The sequence below is a fragment of the Aegilops tauschii genome, chromosome 5 (genome assembly GCF_002575655.3).
Source record: "Aegilops tauschii subsp. strangulata cultivar AL8/78 chromosome 5, Aet v6.0, whole genome shotgun sequence".
Lineage (NCBI taxonomy): Eukaryota > Viridiplantae > Streptophyta > Magnoliopsida > Poales > Poaceae > Aegilops > Aegilops tauschii.
Window position 1 is genome coordinate 512,866,326 of NC_053039.3, and position 14,109 is coordinate 512,880,434.

Sequence of the window (14,109 nt, forward strand, 5' to 3'; positions counted from 1 at the left end):
CAAATGAAGTGATAATCCAAATAAAACGTGATAAACCCATAAGAATCAAGTGCTCAATAAGATCATTTTGGAGTTTGTGATGAGCTTCTCGTTTCTCGATCATTCGATGGGCTGCGACTATAAGAGAAACGGTCTGTTGCAACGAAAATGTTGCAACAAACTAGCGATAACTGTTTTCAATCTGCTCCAGCTGTCTTGAACATGAGGATAATCAGTTTGGTTTACTTCTTCCTCCATCACGACGGCTTCACGGGTGTTCGTCGCCAGCCTTGTCTCTCTCCTCCGCTGGCCGCAACCCTGCTCTTCGCCGCCAACTCACAAGGGGAGGGAGGGCCAATGGCTGCCGCGCGACGTGTAGCCGCGCCGGCAGGAGCAGCTTCGGGGCCGACGGTCGCCACCGCGCTGGGAGTCACCTCCGCGCCGGCGGTTAGGGGGACCCGGCCGCCGCGTCTATGAAGGAGCAGAAGGTTAGCTCGCCCCGTTACTCTCAAAGCAAGAATCATCAACAGCCTCTTGTCATCAAAGTCGTTGAATCAACTACATATGGTGCTGAATTGATCTTAAATCTGTACTCCTTGTCTATCTGCTAACAGCGCCTGACACTGCTCTGTAGACGGCCCTTGTTTTGTTGTGGGCAACGAGAACGATTCATCCCCTCTCTCCCATGTTCTTCTTCTCCTCTGTTCCTCTGTTCATGTTTCTCCTGGCCTACTTGCTGCCAACAGAGAAATCTGCTGGTAATTTACTAGAGTATTTCTGATTTTGCATTGTTTCTCGGCCTTTTACCATAACATAAGAGCGTTTTTGACGGGGGGAATATAATATATATTTTCTAAAAGATGGGTCACCAGACATAAAATGGTTCGGTCCGTAGAGTATCAATATGTAAATTTATCTCCGAGTAAAATAGAAATGCCCATGTCTGATGCTGGTTAAAACATGTGTACAATTATTGTAGGTGATGCGCCTCTTGCTGTCTTTGGATATCTTCTGGCAACACATCTCTCTCTTTATCCTACAATTATCATTCTGCCTGCATGTGCCACAACTGATTTTCTTTTTAGTTCAAATGTTCAGCCATACATGCATGCTCAGCCTTGCTTTGAATATCGTCATTAAATTTGATGAATGAAGAATATGTTAGCGTGTGTTTAGCTCTCATCTAGATAAGAAATAAGTGTCTCATCTAACTCCTAAACTGTTGGAATTTATGCGGAGATTCGTAGGGATTTTTTTCATTATTAATCAAGTAGTGTAGGAGTTAGATGAGGCTTGAGAATTAGCAATTCCGTATTTTGAATTTGTTGATATATTTTTCTACTGTGCAAGCCTTGCTCTAGTGATTCGCACAATTAATAATGGAGTACAGACTTCATATGGATTGCACATTTAGTACAATCATTATGCCTTCTGAACTCATATTTCCATGTTTTCTTCTCTGCATATGATGTTTCTCTCGACCACTTGCATCGTATCATTGTGAATATGAATATGTTATTATAACCCTGGTGCTAAACTTGACAAAACTGCTACAATATTGTTCAGAAGTGACATTCACAAGAGGCTCTGTATCATCACAAATTAAAGGGAGGCCACCATCATTGGGCACAAGAACCAGCATAGTAGACGACCACCATCAAGCATTATGGTTTACATAGTTTTCATCCTCAGTGGTATAATGAAGCTTCATCAGCAGGAGCATCAGGCCACCTTTTCCCACCAAGGTCTATGACTTTTCCATCTCCCAAGTTTGTTAGTACTACAACCTAATTTAGCAAAGGGAGGCACCATTAGTTCGTCAGGAACTTCTAAAGGCCCAAGACAACTGGCCATATAACTATCTCAAAATTCTTGGATTACGGGCGTTTGAAACTTGACCCCGGTTACTCAAGCAGTTATGTCCAGGTACTGTACTACGAGTACCAGGTTTATATTACTTGTCCATGCACTGCAAGTATATCATTTTTTTCTGAAATCTGAACTGCAATTACATTTTGTGGTCAGTTTTAAACTGTCCCGACACAGCTAAACACGAATAACGGACGAACATGCTTACCTGGCTACTGCTTCCGGTGAACACATCCATCTTTCTTTTTTGGTGGACATGTAAAAGGCATCAACCAAATCCCAGAACCATGGATAAACTGACCTACTAATGGATTCTAATCTTACTGTTCATTGAATCAAATGTGGACATGTGGTCCTGTCAGGAAAGGAAGAAATTTCAATGTGACAACACTTGTGAAAGGAAGAGTAGACCATTTTCATATATTTTGGCAGACAATACAGTGGTACAGGTTATGGGTACGCATGAATTCTAACATAGATAGCTCATAAATTTTTATCATGTATTTGACTGGTTTTGCTAAACCATGGCAACGACTCTTTTTTTGGTTCCTTATTAATTAATAGCCTTCCTTGGGCTAATCACTGGTGGCTTCTCAGCAGCATTACATGCTCCTAGTCAAATCCGTCGAGGCTATCAGGCTATTATGATGATCAAGATATATTCGTGGATATTTGTGACGGAAAGAATATATTCTATGCAGCGGACTTGAGACATTGTCTTCAGTTCTATGCAGAAAAATTAGCATGTGAAGGTCTGAAGAAGAAATAGAGCATTGAATAAGCAATTGTGTCAGTGTCACCTAAACTAAACTTAGGTCAATGCTGTCCACTGTGTACGATAGCTGGAAACGTCTTGCCTGTTGAGGCCGACGGGTTCATGTTAATATAGTGGGGCGCACCTCCCATACAGCGCATACAATGTGGTTTAGATTACAGGAGATATTCAGGGAGAAGATAGAACTTGGAGAGAAAGAAACAACTTATCTCTATCTATCTCTATCTATCCTAACTACCTCCAGATGCGGCTCAAGTGTAGATGCGCCATGTACCACGTACCATAACGTGACAGCATGTTTGACACCCTCCCTTAATCACAACTTCATCAAGTTGAGATTATGCTTGAAGTCTTCAAAACTCTTTGTAGGCAGGGGCTTTGTGAATCCATCTGCAATTTGATCTTTGGAATACACAAACCGAATGTCAAGTTGTTTTTGAGCAACTCTCTCTCTGACAAAGTGAAAACCTATCTCTATATGCTTTGTTCTAGCATGGAACACAGGATTAGCAGAAAGATAAGTAGCACCAAGGTTGTCACACTACAAGCATGGAGCTTGTTTGCTCTTCACACCAAGCTCTTTCAACATAGACTGAACCCATATGATTTCAGCTGTGGCATTTGCTAATGCCTTGTACTCTGCCTCAGTACTTGACCTGGAGACAGTAGCCTGCTTGCGTGCACACCATGATATCAGGTTAGGTCCAAAAAATACCGCAAAGCCTCCTGTGGAGCACCTGTCATCCAGGCAGCCTGCCAAATCAGAATCAGAAAAGGCACTGACAAGAGTAGAGGATGACTTGCTGAAATTCAGACCTATACTCAGAGTATGTTTAACATATCTAATGATACGTTTGACAGCTGTCAAGTGAACAGTGGTAGGTGCATGCAAAAATTTACAGGCTTTGTTGACAGCAAATGAAAGATCAGGCCTGGTAAGAGTTAGGTACTGAAGAGCTCCTACTAGACTTCTATATTTTGTGTTATCTTCCTGACTCAAAGGTTTACCTTCCATAAGTGACAATTTTTCTGAGCTGGATAACGGAGTGAGAGAGGGTTTACAACCTTGTAGTCCTGCCTTTTTAACCAGATCAATTGCATACTTAGCTTGAGAAAGGTGAAGTCCATCCGAATGCTTCTTTACCTCAATCCCAAGGAAATAATGCAAGTCTCCAAGATCCTTTAACGCAAAATCTGTACTCAAGTCTTTCAACAGTCCTCTAATTGCTTCATCAGATGAACTGGTCACAATTATATCATCAACATAGATGAGAACAAATATGCATGTATTGGATCTGTTATAAATGAACAATGATGTGTCTGACTTAGAGGGAATAAATCCAAGTGTTTGCATCTTGTGACAGAGACGTGAGTACCATGCCCTTGGAGCTTGCTTTAATCGATATAAAGCTTTATCAAGTTTGCACACATAGGAGGGAGTTTTCTTACTTTCAAACCCAGGAGGTTGTTTCATATACACTTCCTCTTCCAGAACATCATGAAGAAACGCGTTCTGTACGTCAAGCTGCCTGAGACTCCATCCCCTGGAAACAGCAATGGACAAAACAAGACGAATAGTGGCTGCTTTTACCACAGGACTAAACGTATCCTCATAGTCTATGCCATATCGCTGTTTGAAGCCTTTTGCAACTAGCCTAGCCTTATAGTGATCAATGGTTCCATCAGATCTCCTCTTAATCCTAAAAACCCACTTGCAATCAATCAGGTTTTTATCTTGCTGTGGAGGAACCAAGCGCCAAGTTTTATTTTTCTTTAATGCCATGTATTCTTCATTCATTGCCTTCTTCCACTTGTCATCACGAAGCGCTGCATCAAGGGTTGCTGGCTCATCTGGTTCTCCTGTGGAACAGACCAAACCATATTTGGTTACATGTTTATAATTTAAAGGCTGAGTTAACCCTTGTTGGAGCCGTGTTCGCCGTGATGGGGGAGCAGCAGAATCCGCAGCCACAGAGGATCCAGCGGGCTGCATAGGTGGATCGGCAACAGATCCCGAGGGAGATCTTGCCGCGGACCCAGCAGCAGTTCCAGTCGGCGCAGGGTTGGCCAGATCTTCTGTGACCGCTCGCTGAAGCGCCTCGTCCAGAGTTGGCGTAGAAGATCCCGAAGCGGGAACCCGCTCATCATTGCGCGATGATGACGCTGTGGCTCGGGTCCGCGCGCCGGTCGGTCGATCGACAGCAGTGGGACCAGCTCCGGGGTCCGCGTCCACGCTGGCCCGCGCGGATTCGCGCGGCTTGTACGTGACGGGGCGGGCGCCGTACCGCGTGCCGCCTGGGGGGACCCGCATGTCGGGCGTGGCCCGCGTGTCGGTGGTGGAGGCGCGCAAATCTGGTGGGGCGGTGCACGCGCCTGCACCTGTCGCCCCTGCACCACCCGATCCCGAGGGGGGTCTGGTCTCCTGCGGCACTGCTGGTCCCGAGGAGTATCTGTCCCCTGGCGCATTGTCTCCTGCCACGGGACACATGAGATATGGCCCAATTTTTGCACCGTTTTGGTTGTTTTCTTCATAATTTTCTCCTGTTTCATCAACGCAAAGCTCATGTATGCCATTAGATGAGTTAGTCAACAAATGATCATCAGTATTTGGTCCCCCTTTATCAAAACTAGTGAGATGAGGAGGTAGGAGAAGAATTTCTTCTCGAAGGAGTGCACCAGCATTGGGGTGGAGATCAGCGAATGGAAACTTGGTTTCATCAAAAACGACATCACGGGAGATGTATACTCGCCCGGTGGAGACATCTAAGCACTTGACCCCTTTGTGCTGGGCACTGTAGCCAAGGAGTATGCACTGTTTTGATCGAAACATGAGCTTTCGGTTGTTGTAGGGACGAAGGTTGGGCCAACATGCACACCCAAATACACGAAGAGACTTATAGTCTGGTTTGGTGTGGAGAAGTCGTTCTACCGGAGTTTCATTATTAATAACACAACTAGGGAGCATGTTGATGATATGGCCTGCGGTTAAAAACGCTTCATCCCAGAATTTTAGAGGCATGGAAGCACCTGCTAGAAGAGCAAGGCCAACCTCGACGATGTGTCGATGCTTACGTTCAGCTGACCCGTTTTGCTGGTGAGCATGAGGACATGACACTTGATGGGAGACACCAAGTGTTTGGAAGAAGGAGTTCAACTTTTCGTACTCCCCTCCCCAGTCTGACTGGACAGAGATGATTTTGCTGTCAAATTTTCGCTCAACAAGAGCTTGAAAGTTTTTGAACACTTGAAACACATCGGATCGTTTCTTTAAAAGATAGATCCAAGAAAATTTGCTAAAGTCATCGATGAAGCTAACATAATAGGTGTGTCTGCCAACAGAAGTAGGGGCAGGGCCCCAAACATCAGAAAAGATCAATTGTAACGATTTGGTAAAAACACTGCTAGAAATTGGGTAAGGCAACTGATGACTTTTTAACTTTTTGACATAAATCACAAATTGTCTCATTATGACGCTCACCAACAAACGGGAGCTTATTTTTCCTAAGCAATTTTTCAACTAAAGAAAAAGATGCATGTCCTAAACGATCATGCCATCGTGTGGACGAAAGCTTGATAGCACCACAAGCATATTTATTTGGTCTTCTAAACTCCGGAATCAACGGATAGAGGCCACCAACGCATCTACCTCGATAGAGAATTGTCCTCGTTGCCTGATCCTTGATCAAAAAAAAGTAAGGGTGAAATTCAAGAAATACATGATTATCAAGGGCAATTCTATGGACAGAAAGAAGACTCTTGTTGGCGCTAGGGACATGCAAAAATTTTCTAAGATGAATATTGTGATGAGGAGTACGAAATATTGAGTGACCAAAGTGACTTATACTCATACCTTCTCCACTGGCAGTGTGGATTTGATCCTTGCCACGATACTTCTCTTTCATGGTTACTTTCTCGAGCTCGTTGGTGATGTGGTTGGTAGCACCACTGTCGACGTACCAGTTCGTGTCGACACCATATGAGCCATCGGCCGCCGCAGCGACTTTTTCTTCATCTTGAGAGTCGTAGTCGTCCTCCTCATACCTGTACCAGCAATCCTTTGCTGTGTGCCCGACTTTGCCGCAGATCTGGCACCAAGGGGTGTCCGGACGGTTCCTGCCGCCGCCACCAGCGCCGCGTCCGCGGCGACCTCGGCCACCAAATCGTGGTGGCGTGGCGCCGCGGTTGCCGCCGCCGCTGGACCTGCCCTTGTTGCGAGAGGGCCCACGCGAGCGAGAGACGCCACCCCGCCTGCGAGTGGCCGCGTTCGCGGATGATTTGAAGCCGCCGCTGCCGGCCCCCTGGAATTGAGCCATCCGCTGATCGAAGTTGGATAACATGGCAAAGAGTTCATCAAGGGTTACCCCGGTCACGCGAGCGTCGAGGGCGGAGACCAGAGGCTGATAGTCGGCGTCGAGCCCGTGGATGATGTAGGAGGCAAGTTCGTCGTCGGGGATCGCCTTGCCTGCGGCAGCTAGCTCGTCGGCGTAGCCACGCATGGCGGCGAAGTAGGAGGCGACGGAGAGGTTCCCCTTCTGCGCGTTGATGAGGGATGTTCGGATGTTGTTGATGCGGCTGGCAGACTGGGACGAGAACATCCCAGCGAGCGTCGTCCAGAGCGCGCCCGCAGTGGTGACCGTGGTCACCGTGAGCAGCACCTCACGCGTCAGGTTATTCAGCAGATATCCAAGGACCTGCTGATCCTCCCTGACCCAGATTGGGTGGAGAGGGTTGGGCGATGATGAGACCTCCTTGCCGTCCTTGGTGGTGACGAGGAGTTTTGTCGGCTCCGGCTGGGTGCCGTCGACGTAGCCGTAGACACCGGCGCCACGCAGCTGGGGGATGACTTGCGTGCGCCATAGCACATAGTTTGTGCGCGTCAGCTTCTCGGTAACCTGGCGATTGAGGCTGGTTTGGGATGCGCCGGAGGAGGAAGACATGGCTAGGGCTAGATGGAGTTTGCAGGGAGCTTAGATGGGAAAAGGATAGCTCTGATACCATGTACGATAGCTGGAAACGTCTTGTCTGTTGAGGCCGATGGGTTCGTGTTAATATAGTGGGGCGCACCTCCCATACAGCGCATACAATGTGGTTTAGATTACAGGAGATATTCAGGGAGAAGATAGAACTTGGAGAGAAAGAAACAACTTATCTCTATCTATCTCTATCTATCCTAACTACCTCCAGATGCGGCTCAAGTGTAGATGCGCCATGTACCACGTACCATAACATGACAGCATGTTTGACACACTGCAACATGCCATAGCTTGCAGCCCCATTGATGACGTTGAAGTTTGAACATCCTTCACGACTTTCTGAACTGGTTCAAGGCCATGATAGAATAAACAGACGGAACCTTCCGCATGCCCAGCTACAATTGTGCTCTCTGTGTAGAACATGACAAGGAGACCCTGCATCATCTTTTTTGGGACTGCCCATTTGCCTTGCAATGCTGGACTTCTAGTATGCCACAGAAGAAGATAGGCATGTCTTTCTTTGATGAAATCATGTTAGCTTCTGATGTGCTCCAGAAAAAAGATATCACTGGGCGTTCTGATCATGGGATGCTTGAATATTTAGCATCAGAGAAATGAAAATATTTCAAGAATATGCCCGCAAACATTCAAGTGTGGCACACCAATCTCAGGGAAAACCTCAAAAGTTTTTGAATAGGAGCAAAACAGCACAACGCAGCTCAACTCACTGCTTGGATTGGCTCTAGCCTTTCTTTTGTTTTTATTTATGTATATATTTTCAATGTTCTGTTATATAATTAACTAATTAATTAAATTTACCATAGCTATTGTTCTATGGTTTCAGGTCAAAAAGAAAGAAGAAAACAGTCAAATGTTAGAGTAAAGGAAGATGAGGATCTGGACGTCTGACAACTCAGATCAAGATTCTATCAAATGAAGATGAGATAGAACAGTGAGCATGACCTAGGTGATGGAGATGATGGTATGTTTGCTGGAACTGTTCAATCACAGATTCACAGGGGAGAACTTGATCTTTGATTACGACACCGAGTACTAATAGTATCAAGATCATCGTCTTGCTTGATTGTTGAACAACTTGACATAAGCACATCATTTATGAATTCTTTGTTGACCATGTCTCTCCCTGCCAACTGAGCAACTCACTGACTTGAAAATTACAGCACAGAAATTTACATGGATAAAGGGTATCAATGCGCACGAGGTTAACCTCAAGTCTAATAGTCAATCCACCGTATCTGTTCATTTTTGAAAATTAAGTTCCTGGGAATACACCTTTGTTCATCTTGACACTGATTACTAATACTGTTTAGTTAAGGTCAATGTCTTGATGGGCCGTCGAACAACTTCAAATAAAACAATCCTTTATGGGTTCCTTGTTCCTTGTTAAACCCCGCAACCCCGAGACTCACAAGTTGCACAATAAGGTTTTAACTTTGAAGCTTAAAGTGGCAGCCAAGACTGGGCATCAGTTGATTGTATTCGTCTCGCAAAAAAAAAGTAGAAAAAGTTGAGTGTATTCCTCACCAATGGACCTCTTCTCTTAATCCCAGTATAATCACAAACATACATGATACAGGTCAATCACATTCTTTGGATCTTTTCAGAAGTAAACAATTATGACCTCGAATGCTTGCCTAATTCTGTGGATCCCAGTACATGATATATGTCATTTGAAGGTTTCGATGGAGTGCACATTTGGGGCTCTCGGACCTAATTTTTAACTGATCTTTGACATGGCGTAACGATGTTTGCTTGCTCGAAAAGAAGATAAAACCCTGATAAAATGCTTGCTTGCTCACAAAATACATTCACATCACACTGCTTTTATTTGACCACCATCCTCACATATTGCTTTTGCTCTCATCCTCTCGGCGAATTCCCTGGCAATGGCCGAGATGGGCGGGGCGAAGGCGGCCAGCCTCGCCTTGCGCATCGTGGCGCTGGCGCTGTCGGTGGGCGCCGCCGTCGTGATGGGCAGCGTCGTCTCCTACAACAGCGCTCTGGTGTAAGTTTTGTCAAAAATATTGTACGTGTGCCTACCTTGATGATTTACCCTTGTGAGTCGTGCGCTCGCAGCTACTTCGTGGTGGGCAGCGTCATCTCAGCCGTCTGCTCGGCGCTGGCGCTCTACCTGTTCGTCGTGCACGGGGGCGGCGGCTCGATCGCCGTGTCGCTCCTCGACGCCGCCGCGCAGGCCCTCCTGTTCTCGGCGTCCGGCGCGGCGCTCGCCGCGCGCGGCTGCTTCGCCGGCGGGGCGGGCGCGTTCCGCGGGAGGGTGGGCATCGCGGCGGCCGTTGGCGCGTGCGCGGCCGCGGCCGTCTTGGTCGCGGCGCTGGCAGGGAACGCGCCCTCCCGCGGCCGCGGCGGGGGCGCTGCCGGTGGCTCTGGCTGCAAGCACGGATGCTCTAGCCCAGGCTGCTAGCAATTCACAGCGTCAGTACAAGGATTCTCGGGAATTGCTTGTAGTGTGTGTAACTCTAGAATTGATTGATGATGCATTTTTTGCTCTCTTACTAAATGATTGATGGGTGGATACTTGTTGTCTAGTTGTTGCTGTTGCGGTTGTAAGAGCATGTCTAATAGTACCCTCAAACCCTCAAACCCTAAAAAATAACCGCTTTTTTACGGGTTGAAACAAAAAACGCAAAGACTAGAACCCTTTAACCCCTAAACCTGTAAACAATTTTAAGGGTTAGAGCCCGGGTCGCTCTCCCACCTCTAAAAGTGAGGGTTGGAGAGGGGAAACAACCCCAACCTCTATTTGTCCGTTGCGCGCGCGCGGGAGGGAAAAATCAGGTTCGTCGCCCGCCTCCTCCCTTGCCCCGCCCGTTGCCCCGCCCCCAATAGCCGCCGGCCGCCGCGCGCCATGGAGCCGCCGCCCGCCCCCGTCCTCACGCCCGCCTCCTCCCTTGCCCCGCCCGTCGCCCCGCCCCCAATAGCCGCCGGCCGCCGCGCGCCATGGAGCCGCCGCCCGCCCCCGTCCTCACGCCCGCCTCCTCCCTTGCCCCGCCCGTCGCCCCGCCCCCAATCGCCGCCTCCGCGACGCCCACGTCGGCCCAGCAGCCGCCCGTCCCGAGCCAGGCACAGGTCGCGTCGGTGGTGGCCGCCACCCACGTCCTCGGCGCCAAGCGGCGGCGTGCTGGCCAGCACGTCGTCCCTCCGCAACCCGCAGTCGCCCTAGCCCCCGCCTCCTCCCTCGCCCCGCCGCAGTCGCCCACCACCAAGCGCCATCGGAAGACGTCGTCGGTTGGGCCGAAGGGTGCTGCGATGGCCAAGCTCGCCGCGGAAGGGACCCCGGTCGTGAAGAGGACCACCTCCCGGACGAAGACCGCGCCCGCGCCCCCAATCGCCGACCCTCCGCCCGTCGTGCACGAGGTGCTCAACGGAATGCCCGAGGTGCTCGACGGAATATTCCGTTATAAGGGTTGGGTTTGAGGGTTCTAGTATTTGCCCCTGTTTTTCAACCCTTAAAAATGTCAAAAAGTGACACTTCTCAACTCTTAAAACTGCTTTAAGGATTTGAGGGTTTGAGAGTTCTACTAGTAATGCTCTAAGAACGTCAACAGATATGTTTGCGTGTGTTTGATGCAAGTATGATGTTGGAACACGATGACGTCTGTCCTTGTCTTCTCCAGGGGCATATTGCGAGACGTAGGGCAGCCTCGCCTGAATGTGAGCACGAAACTGGGCTAGCCCAGCGGACGAGGCCACAACCTCGTTTTTATCTGTTTCTTCTCTTTTTTTGTTTCTTTTTTATATTTGTTTATATTTCCAAATATTATATATATATACTACAAAAATCATTTATATAAAACATTCAAAATGGCAATCAATCATTTCAAAAATATTAAATGTGTATAGAAAAAATGTTTCTCATGTATAAAAAAATGTATACAGTGTGTATGGAAAAAAATAGATCATGTACTTAAAAAATGTTAATCAAGCATTTAAAAATGTTAAATATGTATGAAAAAATGTTTCTTATGTATAGAAACATGTATACAAAAAATATAACATGTGTATGAAAAATGATGATCATGCATAGAAATATTTTAATTAAGCATTTGAAAATGTTATATATGTGTAGATTTTTTTCTCATGTATACAAAGAGTAAAATATACAATCCGTTTGAAAAAAAATGTTGATCATGTATTTAAAAATATGAAACGTGTATAAACAAATGTGATGATGTATAAGAAAAATGTACAACATACATAGAATAAAAGTAGACATAAAAAACAAATATATAAAAATGTTAATTATGTATGTAAAAGATGTTAAACATGTATATAAAAATGTTTTGATGTATACGAAAAATGTACATTGTTTGTGAACAATGTTGGATATATGTATTCAGAAAAGTGTTCAAAAGTGTTTAAGAATAAAAAAAGGAGCGTGCTACGCGTCGGCCGGCTGATCTTTTTAAAAGATCCACCACCTCACGAGCCGTTCGATCTAGGTTGTCTTTGAAACAAGGGTATTGTTTCGGAAACAATCGTGACTATTGTTTCGGGAGTTATATCTCGCTTATAGCCAGATGGTATGTCCCCTCACCTGAACAGCGATGGACCAGCTCGGTTGCATCGCGGTTCAGGTGAGGGGACATACCATGTGGCTATAAGCGAGATATAGCTCCCGCGCTTCTCCGGACTTTGGACCTCCTATTTGATGCATAATATTGCGTCACATTGGAGGGTTGCCACACAGGCAACGATCGTGAGCTGGCAACCCATTTCGTTAGGCGTTCGCACTACAAAGGCTTTGTTCATGAATGATTTTTGTTTATTTCAGTTTACAGTTTGTTTTCTTCCGAAATGGATGAATATTTTATTAAAACAATTTTATCAAAAATTGGATTTCTTTAAAAAAATGAGCATTTTTGAAATTGGGAACATTTTTTTGCGAATAAGTTTTGACTATGGGAGTATTTTTAAAATTTTGAACTTTATTAAAGGGCGGTCATTTTTAAATCTGTAGATATTTCTAAAAATTCCCAAATAGTTTTTTAAAACATGAATCGTATTCGAATTTGTGAACAAATTTCTACATGGGAATTCTTTTTTAAATACTAAACAAAATTGAATATACAAAATTTAAAAAAAATAACATTTAAAAAAAGGAAACTTTTGTGGAAAATGCAAAATAAAAATAAAAAACAAAGAAAACTGGTAAAATAAACATCAGGAAAAGGAGAAAACGAACCTAAACCGGTTAGTGATTCCAGAAAGTTCCCTAAACCGCACTCTGTAGAACACTAAAATGGGCCGGCCCAGTGAAGCCCCTCCTATGCAAGCCCTATACGGCAACTCTATGTGACTGGTCGACGGTTTGCCACACAGAACGGCAAATAGGATTTGTCGTATTCTACCTCCTTCCAATGTGTCGTCACGAACAGAGACGGTACTGAGATTTTGAAGGCTTAGGACGAAATTAGAATCCGGACCTGTAGAATAAATCGTCTAAATAATAATCATAAAAAAAATCTATAGAGTGCACTATGCGTCAGCGTGACGTGGGCTCAACGATGTAGCTCGTCTGAGTTGGTTTTGATTGATTTTTCTTCTTTCTTTTGTTTCTTTGTGTTTTTAAGGTCTTTCATTAATTTTCGTTGTTTTTTATTCTTTTTTCATCATTGGTTTTCTTTTGTTTTTCTGTGTTTCTTCATTGGGTTTTTAACACATGCCTGTTTTTTAATACACATTGTACATTTTTAGTATACATGTAGAATATATTTGCTATACATGTTGCACTTTTTTAATGTGCAATGTATTTTTTTCCAACTACATGTTTGAATACGTATTCAAATATGTGTTAAATATTTTTGAATACGCGTTGAACAATTTTCCAATTGGATGAAACCCATTTTTAACTACAAAAACATTTTTATTTGTATCAATATATTTTTGAAATGTCATGAACATTTTTTTTGAAACGCATGAATACTACACAAACATTTTTTTACAGTATATAAACACTTATTGAAATGCTATATACATGTTTTTGAAATAAGTGGATACCTTTTGAAATGTCACATGCATTGGATGAAATCAAGCAATTTTTGTAATTATGGAAAGATATATTTTACATTGTAGAAACATTTATTTTAAATGCCGTGAACATTTTCTCAAAGTGTGTATGTGAGTGTCACGAATCATTTTTAAAATTCTATCAACATTTTAAAAATGTTGCACGCTTTTTAAATACTAAATAAAAAATATAAATGTCTTTAATAATAATGATAATAAAAATATGCGCTAGGAGCGAGCCCTCGCCCTCGCCCCTGGCCCCCATGATCGCGATGGGGGCCGGCCCATTTAGGGGAGCGGCGAGGGGTTCTTAGCGAGACAAAGCCCCCCAACGGATCACTTATTGCACTCCTATGCTTGATGTCTCACGCTTTGGGCCTTGCCCGGATCACGCAACAACAAGGACTGCGTACTGCGGGGATCAGACTACTAATCCTTAGCTTCCTATCACACCAGCGGGAAGCC

At 45.1% G+C, this 14,109-nt stretch overlaps 1 protein-coding gene across 1 annotated transcript; it reads left to right on the plus strand.

The window, feature by feature from the left end:
- The first annotated feature begins 8,860 nt into the window (after positions 1-8,860).
- LOC109772540 (CASP-like protein 1U1) lies at positions 8,861-10,216 on the plus strand. The gene is made up of 2 exons (XM_020331217.4): positions 8,861-9,622; positions 9,694-10,216. Exons 1-2 carry the CDS (start codon positions 9,504-9,506, stop codon positions 10,037-10,039), a joined length of 465 nt encoding a protein of 154 aa, XP_020186806.1. The 5' UTR covers positions 8,861-9,503; the 3' UTR covers positions 10,040-10,216.
- Positions 10,217-14,109: the final 3,893 nt, after the last annotated feature.